Source organism: Calonectris borealis, chromosome 14 (assembly GCF_964195595.1).
Source record: "Calonectris borealis chromosome 14, bCalBor7.hap1.2, whole genome shotgun sequence".
NCBI lineage: Eukaryota > Metazoa > Chordata > Aves > Procellariiformes > Procellariidae > Calonectris > Calonectris borealis.
The window spans coordinates 2582193-2605473 of NC_134325.1; the positions used below are offsets into that span (position 1 = coordinate 2582193).

Genomic DNA, 23281 nt, shown 5'->3' on the forward strand with positions numbered 1-23281 from the left:
TGGGTTTGGATATATATAGGGTTCAGACTGTACTCTCCTAGGCATTGCCACATGTAATTAAAGCTGCAGCTCATAGCCACACAGCTCACTGATTACTACATACTTGATGTTATTGCTTGAATGTAAAGAATTGCTTGACTGTAAAGATTTAGGAAAGTTTGATGGAAAACGGTGAAAATGGGAAGTTTTTGCAGATATTCTGCAAATCCAGCCACAGTAATAATGTTAGTACTTGGAAGGTGAAACCTTTCTTTTAGGGAGGTGGCTGGTCACCCATCTAGCTACGCTTATCACCTCAGTATGTAATTGCTCCGTATTTCCTTCCAGCATTATCTGAACACTTCAGGACATTCTAGTTCTGTGTGATACCTGATAAGAATATTGATTCAGATAGTAATGTGGTTTAAGTGACTATGGACAACGATATTTTTTCCCACTTCAGAAAAATTTGCCCAGCATTGGTGTGCTCTTCTGTCTAATACAAGCAGTGTGTTTGCTGCCTGCCATTCTGCTGTAGACCCTTCTGTGTACATCAAGGTAAGGCACTGGTCTAAATGGGTGCTTCAATCTAGTCCAGAGACTGATCTACCATGAATGTAGTCTGGCCTAGGGGAGTGAAACAGGTTAAGTAATGCCTGTTTGCAAAGAAGTCACTGATGCTGATAAGAAAAATAACAAAATGAGAGTTTATGCAAGATACGATGGGGCTTTTTGGCTGCAGCCCTGAAAATATGAAGTGACTGCCAACACTGACAGTTCTGTTGCACGATCCAGGAGCAAAATAGGAAAAAATGGGTTTACTGTTCTTGAAAACTGTTCACTCATTGAAAAGCCAAATCAGTGTTTCTGTGTGGAATTGAACTGGGTGTTTTTTCAGCCTCATAGATTCCCTCTGACTTGGTTTAAAATCCACATCTAGGGGGAAAATATATACTGTATTTGCATCATTTATATCCCATTTATTACTGTGGAACCATGTTAGTCTCCTAGTATTTAGAATGCAAGAAGCTGCCCATGAGTACTCTTGGTGTACAGCTCTATAATGCTGTTGAGGAAGTTGGCTGTGTTAGAGTTGTTGCATTTATGTGAATAGTAGAGAAGTTTCTGCAAAAACGCAGAAAATTCATGTAGGGTGTGTGTGTGATATAATTTACTGAGAAAATACCTGAACCTGAAATTTTGCCTAAAATCTAATATGTCTTCAGGTACCTTTAAAAATATGACTTATACTCCCAAGTCTCCCTCAGAAAATATGTCTGCTTGAGAATTTATGTTAACTATAAGTAAAATAGGAATTTGTACTTTTCAATTAAGGTAAAGTAATAACCAGTTTCTTATGGATATGTCTGTTACTCCTGCTGATCTCATCAGATTTTAAACCATGAGTCATGGAAACATTTTCCACGATATCAGTAATGCCAGGATAAGTCACCATCTATGCAGTCTGACTCTACTGCTCTTCAGTGACTGGCTGTGTCTGAAGGCACCCAGTTAAAAGAACTTGAGCTTTAAATCCCCTTTATACTTCCCTAACTAGTTCTTTAGATGTCATTACATATTATTCCTTATTAAACTACCTTCTGTTATGCACCTGTCATTTAGTTGGGTGTATCTTATCTACACACTAGATGATAGGTACACAAGTGCCAGCCATCACTGTGCAATATTTTCCGTTCTGTATATTTTCTTATGACGTATTTTGACATGTCCTAGATTGTACATCCTCATGGGAGGCTGGTATAGACATTTCTTAGTGCTTTAATGAACTATAGGTGTCCTTATAATTCTTATTATTCATCTATTCATGAGTGTTAGACATAACGTCATTGCAGTTACATGACTGTAATTGATTTCCTATTTCTCAGGTTTGCATTTCATTAACATACATTTTCTCTTAGAGTTATTACAAATTAAGTTTCATTGGTAATAATACTTTTTCAAAAATATATTGGTTGACTACTTTTTGAATTGCTGTATGTTTCCCTGTTTCTTCTGTGAGCTGGGCATAATAATAGCCATGTTCTTTTCTGTCTCCTAGAAATGTATGTATGACACCTGTAATGCTGAGAAGAGTGAAGTTGCTCTGTGTAGCGTGCTCTCTACCTACTCCAGAGACTGTGCTGCAGCAGGCGTGTCCCTGAAGGGCTGGAGGCAAGGCATCTGTGGTACGCATCCTAAAAAAATACGTAGGGGTATGGGTAGGGATATGGGGGAACTGCTTCAGGAAAGCCCGGTCTGTGGCAGTCAGTATCTTGTGTGCTTAGTCATCAAGTTAGTGGGTCTTTGAAAAATAGAATAAGCATATATTCTACAAAAAACTTTTGCCTGCCAAAATCAGTTCCTGGCCACTTCACGCTCTTGTGATGCCTGTTCCTTGTGTAAAATATTAGGTGAATTCAGTACTCGGAGAAGCAAAGGAGTATAAGGTGTATTAATCAAATCACAACAAGGAGTTGCAGTTAGGTTAGTTTTGAACACGTGGGCCTCCCCATGTATTTTAATTCTGATACCTTTTTTGCAGTTCATCTCAGCCCTCTCTCAGACATTGCCCATACAAATGATATCATTCTCATTAACTGCATTTTTCCATGTTACAGTAAAACAGTAATGTTTTTTAATAGATATATATTGGTGATATCTGAGAATGTGAAAGTGTTTAAAGGCATGTTCAGCTCAGGTCTATCTAACAAATGAATAAAAGTTTCTTGAACATACACATTGTTACTAAATCCTGGGTTCGGAGTCCACATATGTACATATTTTTCTTTGGCACTGTGAGAATTTATTACGAGATGGTATCAGAGCTGAGAATAAAACTCACAAGTCCCAGCTTCCAAATTTTACTTTGACATTTCCATTGTTCCATTGACGATTAGATAGTTCAAGTGAGATTTGCCTATATCAACATGAAAATAGTTGTATGGGTTTCTTGACTAATAACACATCTGAATAGGAAACATAACATTATGCAGCTTTGATGCAGCTATGATCTATTTAATTGCCTGACTTAGAGGGTAGCTGGGATATTTAATAGAGACAAACAATGTAACCGGTATGGTGCTTTGTCGAAGGCATTTAAGATTGCAGTAAGAACAATTTAACAAACCTGTGCTGAAATAATTCAAAGGGAACACAGTGTAGTCCACAGCAAATTATCCTTGAATCATGCAGATTTATGTACTAGACACAGTCCCTGTTTATTGAAAGCTTTGTTATCAAATAGAATTACTGACATTTTTTATGCCAAAGCGAGACTGGTTTGCAGCATGTGTTAGAATGAAATCTGTGGACTCATGGCACAGTAGGTAATATTGATTCAAACAGTGCAGTAACCTTGGGAAAAAAATGCTAATGGTTTAATCAGCACAATCATTTTCGACCTTATTTCCAAAGAAATAATCTTTCGGGAACATGCCTGTGATAAGATTGAAGGTTGCGCTATTCATGAGTGAAAGAATAAATGGACCATAACAGTCACTCTCAGTGGTCTGTCCCATTGCGGGGGTTGGAAAGAAGCTTCCAGGTCCTGCAGCTGTGTCCAGCTGTGCCGGGCTGCAGGCAGCATCCACAGCAGGTTATACCCCAAGGGGATGTCTACATTGCAGTCAGTAGAGTGTATGAAGTAAGTAAACGCTACTAGCTAACTGTTGGCAGTGCGTGTATGTGACACAATCTTTAATGGAAGCATGAACCATTACTTGAGTTACTGGTTACCCAGAAGACCACTGGGGTCAGTAGCCTCTGCTAAGTCATGGCACTGTTTTTCTTGTGCAAGCTAGCTTGAAGCTATCTTTGGTATGCTTATGTTCTCTGCACTCACGCCTCCAGCTGTGATGTATGTAATCTAAGATTACAAATCTGTGATCTTGAGCACTATAATCAAATAACCTTTTTCTTACCAGATCTCACTTTACCAAAATTGATCTTTTTCCTCTATGAAAAATTAAAGGGAGAAAGTAAACACATTATTTTATTGCATTAATCAACATCTTTATTAATATCTTTCTTATTTGGCCTATTTTGATTTATAAATACCAGTTGCTGCATCTTCATAGCATGCCTATAAAGTAGGAGAATATGGCCTGCCCAATTTATACAGGGGATATCATGTCTGCTCCAGCTGAGACCAGGAAACCAACTGGTTTTTGTTGATGGAGGTAGTGGTTTTGAATGTGTACACAAACCTAGCATGCTAACTAATCTAAGAAAGTGTACTATAGTTATGGACTGGAAAACCATACAGAGCTTTGTTTAAGCACGGAACCTATTGCTGATATGGTGATAACACTGCTGCAAAGTTGAATTAGCCCAATTGCCCATGAACAACTCCGCTGTACCTTCCTGTACATCTGTCTGTATCTGAAAAATGGCTGTGGGGTTAAATCTGTGGATGTGAGTTAGAATAAGGTCCAAGATGACTAGATCCCCAGTTCTCGTTAAATTTCAGAGGAATCGGGATGCCAGGCTTTCTTGAAAACCACAGCCTTAATGCGGGTGATATTTCCTGACAAAATTTGATGTCATCCCTATGGATCACTACTGCAGATTTTATGGCAGAATTTTGAAGCTGTTGTTTCTTGGTAACCTGTGAAAATTAACCAGCTTTTCACTGTCTTACAGGGTCAGTTAAGCTCTTTAGATTTTGCTATTTAATGGTTTGGTTCACCCAGAGGTCTTAGAAACTGTTGTTTCTCATTTCCCCAGAGGATGACAACAAGAGTTTTCCTCAAGACATCTATGAGAATTCAAACACACTTTCTTTGCTAGCATCAAATGATTAGCAGAGTTCCTTGGCACTGCCCATTTAACGTCAAAATTTACACCTTACAAAATATGCTCATTTCTTAAATTATTCCCAGCCAAAGAAATCATTAGTAAAGGACAGAAAATTAATTTTTAACTACGAGGACAAGTCAGAAGTTATTGGTTTCAGTTCTTAGCGTAAGATAGAAATGTAAATTGTACAAATTACAAAATTATACTGATTTCCCTATTCAGTCAAGATACACGCTGCTGAGCATTTCAGTATTCAGTGTCACGTAGTTTAGGTTATGTGAGCAGACTTGCCCCAGACCACTGGGAGACAAGGTCTTCTAGTTTGAGAAAAGCACATTTATGGCTACCAACGTGCAGAAAGCTGCATTAACAGCATGAGCGATGATTGGACAGAGAAGGCCATACATCCATTTTATTTCTCTTGCAAAGATCCCTCTGAGGAGTGTCCTGAGACTATGGTTTATAACTATAGCGTGAAGTACTGTAACCAGTCTTGCCGCTCGCTGGATGAACCTGATCCGCTGTGTAAAGTTCAGATCGCTCCTATGGAGGGCTGTGGTTGCCCTGAAGGGACCTACCTCAATGACGAGGAAGAATGTGTAACTCCAGATGACTGTCCCTGCTACTACAAAGGCAAGATTGTTCAGCCTGGCAACTCCTTCCAAGAGGACAAACTGATGTGGTAAGCTGCTCTGCATAGGCTGCAAAGCTGGGGGACATCAGGGCTTACTGGGGAAGTCCCTGCTCTAATCCCTGAACGGTGTCATTTTACTGTAAGGAATAATGACAAATTTCTCCTAGATTGTACCAAAGCAAATATTCCCCTGGCAGGAAGTGCAGCCACAGCAAAGGTTAAGATCCTATATTCCTCCTAGCGAACAAGGACCTGAAAATATGTTAAGTAGAGTAATGTTTGCAATCTGTCTCTATGCAAAGTTCATTCTTGTGTAAAAAATATCCATATATAGTGCGAGCAAGTTTTCTAGAAGACAGAGGGCTTATGGGAGTTTCTGGCTTTGAAATGAAAAAGCAGAGTAAAAAACACCCTCCAACACACCATCCTGCAGACTAAAAAATAAAAAAGGTCCAGGAAAAAAAAAACAAAATCTCAGTTTTTAAACTGAGTTTTTTAAAAAGAGAGAGAAAATTTGGGGAAAATACTAAAAATAACATAATTAATTTGCATCTTCAGTGAAAAACTGTCGTTTTCTCATTTTCAATCAGTTCAGGGCAGCAATGCAAACAAATACCAAGGGAAGGCTGTTTTATGCAAAAAATTTGTTTGTATCTTTAGACATCTACACATTCTCTCTCTCTTTCTTCCAACTCCCATATTTTTTTCTGAGGATTCTAGACTATTCTGTAAACACAGATGCATTTAGTAATTTAAGAGGTCTCTTATTTAAGAAAGCATTAGTCTCATCTCACAGAGTGAAAATTAGATGCTTAGGAAAAACTTGATTTAGGGAAAACACACAGTAAACCAGTGGCAGATGAAGGACGAGTATTTAAGAGCTGGGTGTCTTAATCTTCCTTCTGGGGATGGTAATTCATATCTGTGAACCTGATAGCTGTACCAAATATTCATTTTGATAGGAATTTGTTATTTGTGTGACTAGTGAAGCTTTGCAGTGCCTTTCTCTCTAGTGAGAGAGAAATGTGCGAAGAGCTGATGTGTTTCATTTTATGGAATCTCTTTAGCAAATGCGTTCAAGGAAGATTAGACTGCATTGGAGAAACTGTCCTGGTAAAAGGTGAGATTTTGTTAAATAATGGCATTATGGTGTCAGCTAATATTTATGACATTTTTCTGTGTTATCTCTCACTTTCTGTAACATTTTAGTATTCTGCACATTTTTGCCTTCTCCCTGAAATGTGCTGGTTATTGGTAATGTCTTTGTAGAAATGTCACCAGACTTGCTGAACTCTTTAAAAGATGAAGGTATTTCCCAAAGCTTAGACGTTATCTGCCTCCTTCTCTCCGCACTGTTGGTGGGCAGAAGCAAAAGCTAATAGAAACTGTAAATGAGAGACACATGCTGCCCTCTGAAATGCTCCGCTCTGTTTTACAATTGCTGATGGCATCCTTGGCATCCTTATTGCTTTCACAAATTACCTTTCTAAAATGTTTTCTTCCTCCTATAGATTGCCCAGCTCCTATGTATTACTTCAACTGCAGCTCTGCGGGTCCCGGTGCGATTGGATCAGAGTGTCAGAAAAGTTGTAAGACGCAGGACATGCACTGTGTAAGGACTTCATCTCCTAGCGGGAGCATGGGACAACATGATTGTGCATGTATGATTGTCGTTAACAAAATGCTGACGGTAACATGTTACGCTGTTCACAGACCGACTACTTTACTGATAACACAGCAGCTATAGCTACCCACGTAGCTGTGGTACTTGTAGTTTGATTGTCACTAACTTACAGTTACAGGATTTTAAAAAAAAATCCAAAAGTTTGGCATCCAGAGCTAGCACCTCTACTGGTTCCCTGTACTTTCTGTGCATTAACGAGTTGCCTTGTGTTGTATCTTTATACACGCAGTATGTCACAGAATGTGTTTCTGGCTGCATGTGTCCCGATGGGCTAGTATTGGATGGCAGTGGACGATGTATTCCCAAAGATCAGTGCCCATGTGTCCATGGAGGACACTTTTATAAACCTGGGGAAACCATCAAAGTGGACTGCAACACATGGTATGTTATTCCAGGGAGCCTTGTTTTATAACAAAGGCTGTTAAAATTGTCAGTGCATAGTGCGCCCATGGGGCAGGATTTGCATGCATTTGATGAAGCATTCCTCTTCATCATTAGAGCCGTCAGGCTTCTAGTAAAAATTAAAGGGGAAACATTTCCTCTCTGCAACATGCCGCACAAGCCTGCACTTGGGTAGAACAAGTACCAAGATCTTCTGTCAAATGATTTCCATCCTTTTCTGCAAACTGCTTCCACACCAGCTTTAAAAGTGCCACCGTCATCCAGGTTGGTCTTTGGCTGGTCATTCTACAAGGGAGAATTGAGTCTGTGTCTGTTGGGTGCAGCTGAACCCCAGAAAAGGATTGAATTTAGAGGAGGGAGGAATCACAATGATCTTCCAGTGACTCGCAGTGCTTCCGGGTGCGTAGTTCTCAAATAAGATAAATGAATGCTCTAGTTGCTCCAATTGCTCGTTTAACTCTGCCATAGACTTCACTGTTATTACTGATCATGTTATTACTGATCATTATGATCCATTATTTAGTGAGGATGAGACTGTATAGTCCTGCCAAGAGGATGCATGGAAAATAAGGGTCAGAAACACTTTGGTCTGATCACCACTGGTGCAAGCAACCAAGTTTAACATGTGAAGCCCAACCCTGATAAGGAGTTGTTGATATCACAGGGGCCATTAAGAGGTTTTATTGCAGTGAGGGCTTTGTTTTCTTATGAGAACAGGACACACATGAGAAAAAAATTGCAGTCTCTGTGTCAAGGGTATAAAAACCAAAATTTTCTGTCTTGGTCCCCCTGAATCGGAGGTAAAGTTTGTCAAGGTGTGGTGGGTTGACCTTGGCTGGATGCCAGGTGCCCACCAAGCCACTCTATCACTCCCGTCCTCAGTAGGACGGGGTGGGGGGAAACAAGATGGAAAAAACTCGTGGGTCAAGATAAAGGCAGTTTAATAAAGCAAAAGCAAAGGCCGTGTGCGGAAGCAAAGGCAAACAAAAGATTTATTCTCTACTTCCCATCAGCAGGCAATGTCCAGCCACTTCCCGGGAAGTAGAGCTTCAGTACACGTAGCAGTTGCTCGGGAAGACAAACGTTATAATAACGAATACCCCCCTCTTCCTCCTTTCTCTTAGCTTTTATTGCTGAGTAGACGTCATATGGTATGGAATATCCCTTTGGTCAGTTGGGGTCAGTTGTCCTGCCTATGTCCCCTCCCAAGATCTTGCCCACTCCCAGCCTACTGGTGAGGGGGGAATGTTGGAGAGACAGCCTGGATGCTGTGCAGCACTGCTCAGCAGTACCCAAAACGCTGGTGTGGTATCACACCTTTCTAGCTACCAGTACACAACACAGCACTAGGAGGGCTGCTATGGGGAACATTAACTCCATCTCAGCCAGACCCAATACACAAGGGAAGAGAGGGGTAATGGATCACACCACTGTAGTCAGGAACAGAACTGACCACATGGCACCTCACAGATTAATATTCAGAAATAGTTGAAATATTTAGTTCTTCACCTTGAATTTACCTCCCAAATCCCCACTGTCTGCTGCCAGGACTTAATGATTTAAAAGATATTTGAAGGAAAAAATAGAATAAAAATAGGCAAAGTTCAAATGTGTCTTGATAGTGAACATGAACTTTCTGATTAGTAAGCCATCTCATGGCATGGTCTCAGAACAGTTGAGAGGGTAAGCCTGGAAGAGTGACAGATGATTGCTTTCTCTGAAGTACTGCAACAGACAAACCTTCCAATTACTCTGCTCCTGTTTGGGGTTAAGGAAAAACCACGTTTCGTATGAAGATTGTGATTCTTTGCATTTCACCGCCCAGCACCTGTAACAAAAGGCAGTGGAACTGCACAGACAATCCCTGCAAGGGAACCTGCACGGTGTATGGAAACGGGCATTACATGAGCTTTGATGGGGAGAAGTTTGATTTCCTGGGAGACTGTGACTATATCCTAGCTCAGGTACCAATTTTTTTCACTTTTCTGTCCGTATGCTTTTCACAACTTACTCTGTAGGGTTCAGTCTGAGTAATTAAAGGGCTATCCCATGCAAAATAGGCAACGCCGATGAGCAGAGCCTGCTCCCCTCCTTTTCAACCTAGAGCAGATACAATGGGATTTTCCACATAAAAACAAAGCAATTAACCCTCAGGAGTGACACAAGAGGGCACTGTGTGATCCTAAACGATTAGGGGGCTGAACAGCCCTTTCCTGATGTAATTCCAGCATCTGCAAGGGAGAGGAATTGGGTGTGGTGTTGAAAGTTAAGTGTTTCTCTCAGCCATCCAGGACTGACAGTATTTTTGTTGTGACAGAAGCATGTAGAGGTTAACGTGTGAGCCTCCTGTATAATAATTGCACGTAACAAGACAGTACTCAGTGAGACATTTTGTCATCCCCAAATTACAGTTGGTTTTGCTAATTTTAAGAAAAAATATTTTTACCTTTTTGGCTATGCAGGACTGGTGCTATGAAAAACTCAGTTTTGTCCTTAGCTTTTCTTTTTGAAATTCCTGGTCAAGTATGAACCTGCCACCAGGTCAGCCGCCACCAGATTCTTCTAAAATGCCCAGAGTTTGGGTGAATAAAGAAGTAACAAAATAGTAGAAGTCAGATTGGAGTGTCATTCATTTCGAGCCCCTGAAAATGTTTAAGACTGGTCTAGTTGCCTGAAAAGATCTAATACAACATTATCTATTTTTTTAAGGATTTTTGCCCCAATAACATGGATGCTGGCACCTTCCGAATTGTAATTCAGAACAACGCTTGTGGGAAGTCACTCTCCATCTGCTCCCTAAAGATCACACTGATTTTTGAGGTTTGTCTAGAATTGGTTATAACTGAGGAGCTGTAGTCTTGATTTTGTAGCAGTTAGTGTAGTATCCCCTTATATTTCAACTCAGTTGCTGTTAGAGTGTACCTATGGGAGTCAAACAGCCAGAAAGCAGAGGCAGGCAAGCTGGGAAAGGTTTAGGTATTTGGTGTTAACAGGGCTGGACACTTCTGCAGGTGAGGGGATAGGTGCAGGGAGTCAACAGCACTCTATGTATGTGCATGTGTGTGCATGTATTTGCATCTGTGACGTTAGTGGTAGAGGAGTAATGGTAAAGTTTTTAGAGGAGCATGTTTCTGTACCATGGTTTGAGCACAGGGCAGATGTAACTACAGAGGGAAGAGTTTCTTCCCTCCAGCTCAGGCTTAGCATTTCCCCAAAGTGTACACAAATGAGATTTCTCCCATGGGGGGGTGAGGGGATGGTGAAACAAAGCAGCGTGACAAGGGGTGTTCTAGCATGCCCAATTGCCCGTGCACTCGGGAGCTGCTGTGCCAGCAGAACAGATTTCATCTAGAATGAGGACAATTTCTGTGGCCATGAGGTAAAGCTTGTCATGCAAGAGCAGATGTTTCCCATTGAACTCAGTGGGTCCTGTCTGTGGCTCACATGTCTGGCGATAGACCAAGATGTAGTGTAAAGACTACAGAAAAAGAGATGAGGGACAAGAGGCAGAATACCAGTGCTGTTATACCAGTTTTCTATTCGATTTCCTTCCATGCAACGTATCTGTTCCTTGTAGAGCAGTGAAATCAGGCTCTTGGAAGGAAGAATTCAGGAGATAGCCACTGATCCAGGAGCTGAGAAGAATTACAAAGTGGATCTCAGAGGAGGTTATATTGTGATTGAAACAAATCAAGGGATGAACTTCATGTGGGACCAGAAGACTACCGTTGTTGTTCACGTGGCACCATCTTTCCAGGTAGGTATGGGATGGACTGAGAGTTATGATTTCAAACTCAAAGTTATGCATCCAGAACTGGAGCCCCAGTTTGAAAAGCAGGGCTTGGAAAAGTGTTCGGTTCAGTGGACGAGAAGAAGCAAGCAGGCCATGTCTTGTGTTTTATTTCATTTATTTCATGAAACGCTCCAGAATATTTGGAGCTAGAAGTAAAGCCAGACACTTTGCAGTACTGGGGGGTTAGCAGAGTGATCTTGTCACTTGAAGTCCAACTTTTTCTAACAGATTTACAGCTATTTTACCTTGGCTTGTTCTATAGTTTATTTCTGTCAAACAGTGGGCTGCACTCAAAATAACCAAACCATTTACTGTGCCTACGCAAATTACCCAGGGAAAAGTCTGTGGCCTTTGTGGGGACTTTGATGGCCGCTCAAGAAATGACTTCACAACCAGAGGGCAGTCTGTGGAGATGAGCATCCAGGAGTTTGGAAATAGCTGGAAAATAACAAGCACCTGCTCAAATATAAACATGACGGACCTGTGTGCCGATCAGCCTTTCAGGTCTGTCCTGGGACAGAAGCACTGCAGCATCATTAAGAGCAACATCTTTGAAGCCTGTCACAGTAAGGTAATCCTGTTCTCTCATCCTCAGTAGTTTCACACTAGGCATTTGTTGCTATCATGCAGCACATAATTTTTACTGTCAAAGGCTATTACACAGCATCCTTGAGTACAAGGGCTACCTCTCTCAAAACCTCACTTGACAGCTATGCCGGTTGAATCCTGTTGCACAGTATTGAGGAAACAGCAGCGCTTGTTTTGAACAACTGAAGACAAAGAGGATAATAGTTGGCCACCAGAAGTAAAAAGTGAGGTATCAGTTTGTAAAATCTAGAGATAAGTTAGTATAGGGGGATCCTTGGGAAAGTTTATTCAAATTACCTAAAGAGATTAATTATTTGGTTTATTTTAGACACAAATCTAAGCAGAAAGAAGGCTATTAATTCTTAATGAGAATGTCTATACAAAGCTTCAGTGCAGTTTAATAAGCCATTTTAAAAGCAAACTTGGCTTAATTTCCTTGGTTAGTTCATGCTGGTACAGGTTAAAACACAAGAGACGTGAAATTCAGTGGAAATAGGATTTCCCTTTATACCCAATATACTCAATATACTCTCCTTATACTCAATAGCACACACTATATGGTTGGGCTAACCCAGAGCAAGATAGTTCAGTCCTGCAGAAATTACGCTGGAAAGACATTATGAGCGTAAATGCCAGTATTACACTCATGAGAAAGAGAAGGTTTAGAGTCCAATTCTACCAGGCAGGTGAAGATAGAAAAATACCTGTTGTAAAATATCATAGCTCCTTCATGACAATCCCAGTCTGTCGCAGGCTCAGCCTGGTTGTGCCAAAGAAACTGCCAGTGGACAGTAGAAATTCAGAGCCCTTTCTCTCATTAAAGCACAGTGCAGCAGGTACCTCTGTGGTAACAGATCTGTTGGTATTTTGATAGGTGAACCCAATACCATATTATGAATCTTGTATTTCTGACTTCTGTGGCTGTGACAGTGTGGGAGACTGTGAGTGCTTTTGTACCTCAGTTGCTGCTTATTCAAGAAGCTGTAGCAGAGCTGGTGTCTGTATTGACTGGAGAACGCCTGCCATTTGCCGTAAGTATCGCACTGAAAATGCACACAGAAAAGCAGCGTTCCCTGCGCTCAGGCACATGCGAGATAAAGAAGAGCAGAATTCTGACATCGCTGTGCATGCGTGACTGAACAAGCTCTTGCTTACAAAATCTAGAAAATAACCCCTGTCCGGTGTCTGAGACTTGGAGGTTTTTTATTCTTCTGTTCCAGCTGTGTTCTGTGATTATTACAATCCACCTGACAAACATGAGTGGTTCTATAAACCCTGTGGAGCCCCTTGTCTAAAGACCTGCAGGAATCCACAAGGGAAATGTGGGAACTTGTTGTACAGTTTGGAAGGTAATTCTTGCTTGACTTTGCTGCAGTTTATGGGAGGTGAAGTTATTTGTCTGGTTTTAAATGTCTTGAGCATCAAGGTTGCTGAAAGGCTATCCCATTTGCCCCAGAAACTCATTGACCATGCCTCGCCTGGGCTAATTCCCCATGTGATGGTGCCATTCATAGCATAATTTGCCTGTTGCCTTTAAATCTAGGGAGAGATAAAAGGTCATTCAGTCTAAATTTGCAAAGAATATTTATCTGTTGACAAACAGAGTTAATTAAAATTCTTGGGAGAGAGGGAAAAAGAGGACGTGGAAAAATAATTGGTAGTATAAAGAACATTCATAGTGGGTCCACATTCATTTTGGGATCAAATCTGCATACGATAGAGGTATTTATGTTTTTTTCCCTGGATCTATGTAAAGCAGACTAAGAATGCTTTGTTTACTTTGACTTTCCAGGCTGTTACCCGGAGTGTAGTCCTGACAAGCCATATTTTGATGAGGAGAGCAGGGAGTGCGTCTCCCTCTCTAACTGCACTTCATGGTAGGTCAGTTGATGGTGAGAGAGGTAGAATAGGACTGGAAAAAACAAGCTAGGCGATATTTGGTTTATGTTCATAGGCAGTGGCAATTATCATTAAGTCCTCCAGGAGTAGGCTTTTATGTAAAAGTAGATACCGTTGCAGACATTGTTATTCCACATACTGATTCAAGTCAATAAAACAAGTCTTCTCCTTTTCTCTTTATCTTCAGCGATCCTGAAGAGAAACTATGTACTGAAGACTCCAAAGGTAACTTTTCACCACCCTCACCATTCATTGAGTGATGATAGGACTGAAACAACCCAACATCACATGTTGCTGCAGGCGTATTGGTAATAGGATTCCAACTAGTTAGTTCAATGCACAGCGGTGCAGATACACTTTGATAAGCAAAACACAGCCTTTGACCTGAAGAACTGTCTAAAGGATAATCATAGGGAGGAAGGAGAGAGGCTTGAAATGTGGGATTCATCTCACCCAGGTAAATACCACTTCTCCATGTTTACACTTCCTTGGTAGTCAGTGAAGACAGACAGAAAGTAGTCTGAAGCAGGCCATTCATGGTACCTGTTTTAATGAGCACTTTTAGAACATGGCACGTCTTGTAGAGGTGCTATTTTTTGTCCACTAATTTCATAATAAGCCTAGACAACTAGCTTATGAGAGACATGTTTGTGTGCCTAAAGGACATACCTGCTTAAGGTATGGCACCAGTTCATTCCCATATCTGGGAGAAACCACATTCTAAAATGCAGGGTGACCCAGTAGACAATACATCTTCAGTTTTGCTGATTTTCTAACAGTAATAGATGTATTCCCTTGGGTTCCTGAATGTACATTCTCCAAAAATTGGAAAGCTTCTCAGATATTTGAGTGAAATTGTTTACCACTGCATGTTCCTCACCAGTGGGTGGAAATGGCTGTGCAACACCTTCTGAGCCAGTGTTTTATCACTCCGCAAGGCACTAATCCCAGTCACGTTCCCTGCCAAGAGGGAATGCACCTGTGCTGGGTGAGGACAGTGCCAGTTCTGATGCTTTCACCAGCCAGTAATTCCTCTATGCATGCTGACTCCAAGAAACATCAGCAACAACAAAAATCCAACCCACTTTAAATAAATAAGGTAGACTCCCAGTGCAACTTCTCAAGTAGAAACTGAGAAAGTTTTTCAGCCAGGTCATTCATGTTTGATGATATGAGCTACAGAAGGGTAAATCCAGAGTTTGGTTTTCTTTTCATTTGTATTTCTATCACGAGTGTCCCCTGTTACCATGGCATTTGCTTTTTTGGTGCCTCAGATTGCCTTTGCTGCTACAATGGAAAGACCTACACCTTCAATGAAACTGTATACAGCCAAGAATATGGGACCGAGTGCGGTGATGCTGTCTGCGGCCCTAATGGAGTGATTATTAAAACATTCATCCCTTGCAGAACACCATCCGCACCAGCACAAGGTACTAGATTTATAAGAGGTTTGGTAGTGATTTTATGAAAGCCTGTAATGGTAATAAGATTCCTCCATCTTGGAAAAAGACTCCCACTGCATGTCTAGGATAAGCACAGAATTTAAGGCAGTTGAAGGTTCAGGAATGAGGGGTCAGAGCTTGTGGGTCTCATGGTGGGGACCAAAAGTGTAATTTTTATAGTTTCTTGCTGTCAATGGGGTAAAGAAGGAATAGAGGGATTTGGCCATTTTTCGATACAGCTTTTACAATAACATTGGGCATACCACAGCTGGCATTCTGGTGTTGTTAGTCTCAGTATTTCATACTTCTAAATCTTGTTTTTCTCCTTCTCATTACCTATATCACGCTACCATTCTTATTGTACTGTTTTCTGCATTGGAATAAGTCAGTCTCAAATGGGTCACTGGAGCAAGAAAATAAAGCTGCCTGGCAGTTTACTCCCTTCCCAAAAGGGAAGTTGCAGGGATGTGAATGAACAGAAGATAGGAAGTAAAAAGAAATAAAGAAAAGGTGGAATTTCCCCACATGATTATAGCAAAGAAAAATAAGTGACTATGAGGAGCGGCTGAGGGAACTGGGGTTGTTTAGCCTGGAGAAGAGGAGGCTGAGAGGAGACCTCATCGCGCTCTACAACTACCTGAAAGGAGGTTGTAGCGAGGTGGGGGTTGGTCTCTTCTCCCAAGTAACAGCGATAGGACGAGAGGAAATGGCCTCAAGTTACACCAAGGGAGATTGAACATTAGGAGAAATTTCTTTACTGAAAGAGTGGTCAGGCCTTGGACCAGGCTGCCCAGGGAAGTGGTGGAGTCACCATCCCTGGAGGTATTTAAAAGACGTGTAGATGAGGCACTTAGGGACATGGTTTAGTGGGCATGGTGTGTTGGGTTGGCGGTTGGACACAATGATCTTAGAGGTCTTTTCCAACCTGTATGATTCTATGATTCTATGAAAAAAATGTGTATTATCCTGGTAGCAAATTATACAAAGGAAAATTAAAAGATAGCTTCTCTACTCAAGTGAGTGGAAGAGCTAAAGACTTGATGGTGAGCCCATGTGTTTGGTATTTACTAAATGTGTTAACAAGTGAAATAAGAAGTACAATGGCGTAATAGCTAGGAAAGGAAGGAGTGGAAAGCAGAAGGTGTAGGTGGCATAGTAAAATGTCTAAATGATTTGTTTGTATTTCAACCAACAGATGCTTTGCAACAAGGCATTAAAACGCAAAATGGAGTGCCACTGGAAATCACCTCTCCAAAGTCAGGTGAAGTCCTGCAGGAATAAAAAGTTCAAAGAAACCTTAAATTGGAATGAATAAGCGACAGTAGAAGGGCGGTATATTGTATTCTATATAGAAAAAAACTAACTACAAGTGGGACTGTGTGTGTATTATTCTAGTAGTATAGAGTGTAGTAGAGAGAGTGTATATAAATACAGAGAGGACGGGTTTAGTGTGTACATGTACAGAATGTGGTGGGGGTATAAAAATGATTTTTTTTCCTCTTTTGGGGATTGTAGAGAATGTAATAGATGCCATAGGACTTGAAAGTAAAGTAGCAGAGGATTTGAATATTAATTGATTTAATTTCCTGCAGAACCACATATGCAACCTGTAACATCTGCATCTCCATCGTCAATGGTAGCCACTCCCTGCTTCTGCAATGACAAGGGACAATTGATACAAATGGGTGAGAAACCAAGCAAATTTTTTTCTGCACCATTGATGTGGGAAGATGTACTCGTAGATAAAGGTGCTTCAGCAAGTGCTCATTCAGCCTGCTGCAGTTACACATTACCACAGGTTGTTAAATCTTTGACCTGTTAACACCTTCAGAACTACAACTCTCCCATATCCTATAACTTTGTCCTGGTTTGGATATCCCTGGTGTAAGGAAGCTTATACCAGATGCTAACTTCAGTGGACTCCAGCACAAACCCCGAATCCCCAACTGCTGAACATGGGTTTGTAATCCACAGTCATATTCCAAAAACAGAGGAGGGAAGGCTCTTCTTCATCTCTTAGTAGCTCCTGAACCACCTGTCTCCTGGTCTTTGTGAAGACCTGATGCACTCAGTGACGTATTCAGTATTTTCTCCTCTTGTACTCATTTTCAGTTCCCGCTAATGCAGTTAAGAGTAGTATTTCAGATTAGCTGCCTGTGGCCCTCACTCAACCTTCGCCATTTGGATGAGTTGAGCTCCGGTTCAGCCACTGAATTCAAGGCGTTGCAGACAGGCTGAGCATGGCCATCGGGTACAGGGAGACCCAGCTAGTTAAATGCAGGGCTGAGCACGTGGCTGATCTGCGATGCGTAGGCCTTGAGAGTTACCAGTTTCATGCACAGTCCAGCACTAACAGTCAGGTTTTGGCCTTGCAGGAGAAAATGTTTCTCTGCCAGTGAATATACCAGGTCATTGTGCTTACGCCGTTTGCAATGCATCGTGTCAGATTGAACTCATTTGGGCAGAGTGTAAAATTGGTCATACTGAGGCCCTCAAGATCTGTGATCCAGACTCCGAAGCCTGTCCACCAACCTCTGCTCCCAGTGCAACAAGCCTAGTTCCTGCTTCCACGGGGACTCCTGTGAGCGATTGTTTTGGACTCATTCCTCCCAGAAAGGTGAGAGACTTGAAAGAAGAAGATGTGTTTCTTCAGCTACAGCATTGCCTGCAGCCAAGATTTGGGGTTCTCCTCTGATGCTGGTAACCACCGCTACAGCTGGACTGTAGGTGTGGCTGAATTAGGTGATTTAGAAGTATACCAGAAGCCCCCTCAAATAATTGAGGGAATAAGTTGAAGATTATTCTGTTCACCCGAAACATCTAAATGATTGTATGTGGGTAGAGCTACCTAAGCTGAACAAAAACTAGGAAACCACATCTGGCAGTGTCCCATCATCAGAAGTGGTCAGGACCTTAATATTGAGTCCTATACAAAATGACGTAGAACAGAAGTAGATATCAAGGCTCTGTTGATTGCTGCATGTTTCATATTGCTTGGTTTCCAGAGAAAGATAGCAAATAGCACCACGCTAGACCATTAACTGAATGGAGCATAGTTGCCGTGTGTGATTTTAAAGATTTTGTTACATTACTTTGTTATGTGCCTCTCCTCTTCTTTTTCAATCCATCAATAGTTTAATGAAACCTGGAACTTCGGAAACTGCCAAATTGCCACTTGCCTGGGAGAAGGAAACAATATTAAACTGTCCAGCATGACTTGCCCTCCTCAGCAACTGAAACTCTGTGTCAATGGCTTCCCATTCACAAAACACTACGATGAAACTGGTTGCTGTGAAGTCTTCGAGTGTCAGTGTAAGTACTGCAGCTGGAGGATTCCTGAAATTTATGTTACGTTCATCTGGGCCTCAAGAGAGATAAGTCTATATTATGGATCTATATTATGTTCGTATTAGTTCAGTAGGATGTAATGGAACAGAAGTCCCATCTAAAACATTGGCTGTTAAGAGCAGATAAGATTGTCCTTGCTAGGCTAATTTTTCTTTATCAAACTGCTTATTTCAGCTCTCACTGAAAGCAAGTAAAAGAGTTAAAACCAGCTTGTACCAGGAAGTTCAGAAGCCAAACTTGAAGTCTGTCACTCTGTCTTCCAGGTATTTGCAGTGGATGGGGAAATGAACATTATGTGACTTTTGACGGAACATATTATCATTTTAAAGAAAACTGCACCTATGTCCTTGTGAAGTCAATTCATCCCGACTCTCACAACTTCTGGATTCACATAGACAACCACTACTGTGGTGCCACTGATGGGGCAATTTGTTCAATGTCCCTTCTCATTTTTCACTCCAACTCTGTTGTTATTCTGACACAAGCAATGGAACATGGAAAAGAAACAAATTTGGTAAAGTATTGTGTTAAAATGAATTCACCATATTATTTTGATGTAGTTACATTACTGTACTGCCAAATGTCCTGTCACGACAAAGGATGAAGCTTGTAAAAACTGGAATAGGTAGGAAATGCAATTACATTGCTTTCTCTCTCTCTCTTTTGTCTTTTGTGTCAACAAAAATTTGTATATTCTAAAAACTTGGGAAATGATTACATAATTGAAAGTTGTGTTTTTCTTCCTGACATGAGTAATCAAATATAAATTATAATATATTAAAAAGGAATCATAGAGAACTGCTTAAATGACTGCTTTTGACAGACTTCATTTGGTGCACCTGAGGTCTGAATTTGTGCTGCTCTACTTTCCAGTTGCACAAACCATATACCTTACTCAACAGAAGGATGTCCATAGAGACCTTTTGTTTCTTTTCTTTTTAGATTTTGTTTAATGATAAGAAAGTTGTTCCAGACATTTCCAAGAATGGTATCAGGATAACCAGTTCTGGCCTTTACGTCATAGTTGAAATACCTGAATTAGAAGTTTATGTCTCCTACAGTCGACTTGCATTTTACATAAAACTCCCTTTCAGAAAGTTTTATAACAATACCATGGGACTGTGTGGTGAGTGTCCTCATCAGCTGACAGTAATGAATGCAATAGATTTTCCTCCTTCTTTCCCTTGTCCCCTTGTAAACATCTCTAAATGCTTGCAACTCTACTGATTTCTATTTCTCACAAATTTTAACAAATTTGTCTCTATTTGGTAGAAAGACACTGTCAGGAGACAGAATTTTGAGTCACTTCCTTTCATTCTGTTCACAGTCTGTTGGCGGATGGAGATTGGCTCTTTCTAAGCCCTTCTTCTTGAGCATATCTACTCAATATGGGAAAGTACAAAATCTGGAGGGTCCTGGGCTAGACAGAGCCATCTCAGTTGCTTTAGCCACCAGAAGAAGTGCATCAACCAACACGTCAACTCTGATTTTCATGGGTAACTAACAAATAATTTCTTTTAGCCTTTTCTTCCTACAAACAGTTCTTGTGAACTCATCCAGGACCTCACGTGTTGTTACCTTCGACAAGGAGTAGAACTTGCCTCCAGGTTTTCTCTAAAAGCAGCTTCACCAGCATCAACTGTCTGCGAACTGTCACTTTGCTTTTATATTGCTATCAGGTACCTGCACCAACCAGAAGTCTGATGATGCTATGAAGAGGAATGGTGAGGTTATCGAGTCCTTCAAAGAGATGGCATTAGATTGGAAAGTCCCAGATCCTACCAACAGACACTGTAATCCAGGTGTCTCAGAACCAGCTGAGATTGAATATCATCAGCACTGTGAGCCTTCCAATCTGTGTAAAATCATCTGGTAAGACAACTCCCAAAAGTGTCAGAAAAATAAGTCCACAAGATAATTTTGTGCTTCACTACATGACTTCAGTGAAGTTCTTAAAGGACATCATGAAAATATGAAGTCTAGCATACCTTGAAAAACTGATGTGTGAATGTTCCTGAGCTTGGCAGATATTTTTCAGCTGCATCAAAATCAGTCCTCCCTTAATAGTGTCTCCTGCTTGGCACTCCCTCTGCCTATCTGTTCTGGAGAAGCCAACCAGGAACTAGCTATAATTCAGTATCTGAAAGCTCTGGATGAAAAGGAACAGAGTCAGAATATAGTAAGCAAATGTGTGTGTCTGTTTTTAATTTTGTGGTTTAAAATAGGATTGTCAAACATGTTGACATAAAAATGTCAGCATATAGAATTATAGCTATGAGCTGTGCAGGAGACTTTTCTTTGCAGGTATCAGTCCAACATAAAATTGCTTCCTTTCAAAGCATTGTAAAGAATAGGAGGTAAAGTTCATTCTTAATTAAGCTGTGTGGGCATATTGCCTATCAGAGCAATTTGTAATTGTAACTTTACCTTGGAGCTTCCTTTGGGTGGGGATGGGTTTGGTTCTGAGTTGAATTCTTCCTTGGAAGTAGCCCAAGGAAGTGAAATGCCGTGTCTGTCTCCTTGCTTTGCGAAGGAACCTGAGCGAGTGCCACGGCGTCGTCCCCCCACGGCCCTACTATGAGGCGTGTGTGGCCAGCGGGTGCTCAGAGAGGCACCCCAGCACCCAGTGCCAGAGCGTGCAGACGTACGCAGCCTTGTGCGGGCTCCACGGGGTCTGCGTGGACTGGAGGAGGCAGGCGAACGGGCAATGTGGTAAGCCTGGGAAAGACCTGCTGGCGCTGAAGTTCCTTCCTCACCTACATGCCTGTTTGTGTTCCTCCATATCATCAGGCTTCAATCTTTCCTGAGCTGCTCTGGACCCGATCTGGAAAAAATCAAAAAAGGTTTTTCCGGTCCAGAACTGGTGCAAAACAAGTGGGAAATGGGCCCGTAGTCTCTCCTCAGCAGCTCAGCTGAGGAGCCCTGGTGTTACCTAGAGCTTCATCACTAGATGGCAACCCACAGCTTCTCTCTGCGTGCTTTGCCCCGCTCAGAGGGACCCAGAGATTCAGGGGTAAGCACTACCAGTACTGCCGCAAGCACTGAATCCATCGATCCCCTCTTGCTGAAGCTGCCGGGACCCCCCGGCTGGGCAGGAGCCTGGGCTGTGCGGACCCGTGGGGTGGGCTGCGTTAGCGTGTGCGGTTCGTCCGTTGTGCATCGAAGGGTTCGCGTGGGTCTGGGCTTTCTAACCTGTGCCTTGTAATGCTCCACAGAGGCTGGCTGTGCTCAGGATCAGGTGTACAAGCCATGCAGGGAAGCAAAAAGAAAGACCTGCTTCAGCAGGTGGGTCATGTCCTAAGGCACTTTTCAAGTCCATAACTTGAAAATTGCTGAGGAAGGCTGGAAGTTCACACTGCCCTGGGATTTAGGTGTCTGATTGCCCTGGGGCACGTTTCTGCTTCTCATTCGTTCCTGTTTATATTCTAATTGCGCAGAGAAGTCGTTATGGACACGCTCCCCTCCCGAAATAATACACCAGTGTTTGTTGAGGGATGCTACTGTCCTGATGGAAAAATTCTACTGAATGATCATGATGGCATATGTGTTTCTGTCTGTGGTAAGAAATAATGTAAATGGTGGGATGGGAAGGGGGGATAAGACCCTGACTGGAAGTGCACATTAAAGGGGATGTTATGGGTACAGAGGAAATGGGGGGCACCTTGATGCTGACCCTTTCTTGTTAGTCTGGAAATGTTTCAGATTGGCAGGTTCTGCCTGCTCTTATGCAGAAAGTGCCACTTTGAAAAGAACAAAGATGTTTCGGGTACACAACCTGTGACTTTGCACTCTGGTTCTCTCTTTGTGGCTGTTTCTCAGATTTCAAGACCTTCCTCCTTCTATTCCTATCCTGCTGCTTCTGTTGTTTTCCCCGGTTTGGTTATCATTAAGGGAATCTATAATTCATTTTATAGGTTGCACTGCACAAGATGGGTCAGTGAAACAGGTAAGAAAAAGGGAAATACTGTCTTTATGCTATAGCTGGGTGCAGTGACCTCCATGTAAAAATGACTGCATGAGTTTCTTCTTTTAATTCTAAGCTTAAATACCAGTAAACTGCAATGACAGTGGGGAAGAAAACAGCACATTTTAACTCCCAAACTTTATTAATCACTTGAGGTACAGAGCAGAAATAGCAATTTGTGGGAATCACTGTTTCCTGGTAGAACTACCAGGCTTCCTTTCTGGAAACACGTAAACCTGCAAAGGAATGTGGCAGAGAATAGCATTTTTTTCTTACTGTTCCCTTCTCCTCCCTCTGGGATTTGAACTCTAATTTTCCTACGTAATAAATTAGGGCAACCCAGCCCTATACTGTCTTGCAGCAGGCATTCATTAATATAATGCGTCTAGGTTTTGCTCTCTGAACTACTATCCCTATTTTTTCACAGCCTAGAGAGGCTTGGGAGCACGACTGTCAATACTGTGCTTGCGATGAGGTGACCTTGAATATCTCTTGCTTCCCCCGCCCTTGTGCTAAATCTCCACCTATCAACTGCACTAAAGAGGGCTTTGTACGCAAAATAAAAACACGTCTGGATGACCCATGCTGCACAGAGACAGTCTGTGGTGAGTAGATAATTCAGATGTCATAATGCAGCATCATTTGCCTTTAGCAGCAATCCTCAAGTGAGATCTGGTACCCCACAGGTACCAGATTCAAATAAACACACTGGAGTGGTCATTTCTTCCATCTATATGCCAGGGGCTCTTGC

At 41.7% G+C, this 23281-nt stretch overlaps 1 protein-coding gene across 1 annotated transcript in view; it reads left to right on the forward strand.

Moving 5' to 3' along the window:
• LOC142088443 (mucin-5B) overlaps positions 1-23281 on the forward strand; it is a 44936-nt gene that overhangs the window by 14470 nt on the left and 7185 nt on the right. Inside the window, exons 14-40 of the mRNA XM_075163825.1 lie at positions 443-537; positions 2039-2165; positions 5206-5458; positions 6478-6530; positions 6922-7022; positions 7324-7475; positions 9322-9460; positions 10206-10316; positions 11074-11253; positions 11624-11860; positions 12752-12908; positions 13098-13226; positions 13670-13754; positions 13964-14001; positions 15051-15206; positions 16414-16479; positions 16811-16903; positions 17594-17835; positions 18353-18530; positions 18830-19080; positions 19509-19692; positions 20246-20438; positions 21100-21278; positions 21782-21851; positions 22004-22125; positions 22481-22512; positions 22958-23135. Coding sequence (XP_075019926.1) covers positions 443-537; positions 2039-2165; positions 5206-5458; positions 6478-6530; positions 6922-7022; positions 7324-7475; positions 9322-9460; positions 10206-10316; positions 11074-11253; positions 11624-11860; positions 12752-12908; positions 13098-13226; positions 13670-13754; positions 13964-14001; positions 15051-15206; positions 16414-16479; positions 16811-16903; positions 17594-17835; positions 18353-18530; positions 18830-19080; positions 19509-19692; positions 20246-20438; positions 21100-21278; positions 21782-21851; positions 22004-22125; positions 22481-22512; positions 22958-23135 — 3801 coding nt within the window. The remainder of the gene's footprint in view (positions 1-442; positions 538-2038; positions 2166-5205; positions 5459-6477; positions 6531-6921; positions 7023-7323; positions 7476-9321; positions 9461-10205; positions 10317-11073; positions 11254-11623; positions 11861-12751; positions 12909-13097; positions 13227-13669; positions 13755-13963; positions 14002-15050; positions 15207-16413; positions 16480-16810; positions 16904-17593; positions 17836-18352; positions 18531-18829; positions 19081-19508; positions 19693-20245; positions 20439-21099; positions 21279-21781; positions 21852-22003; positions 22126-22480; positions 22513-22957; positions 23136-23281) is intronic.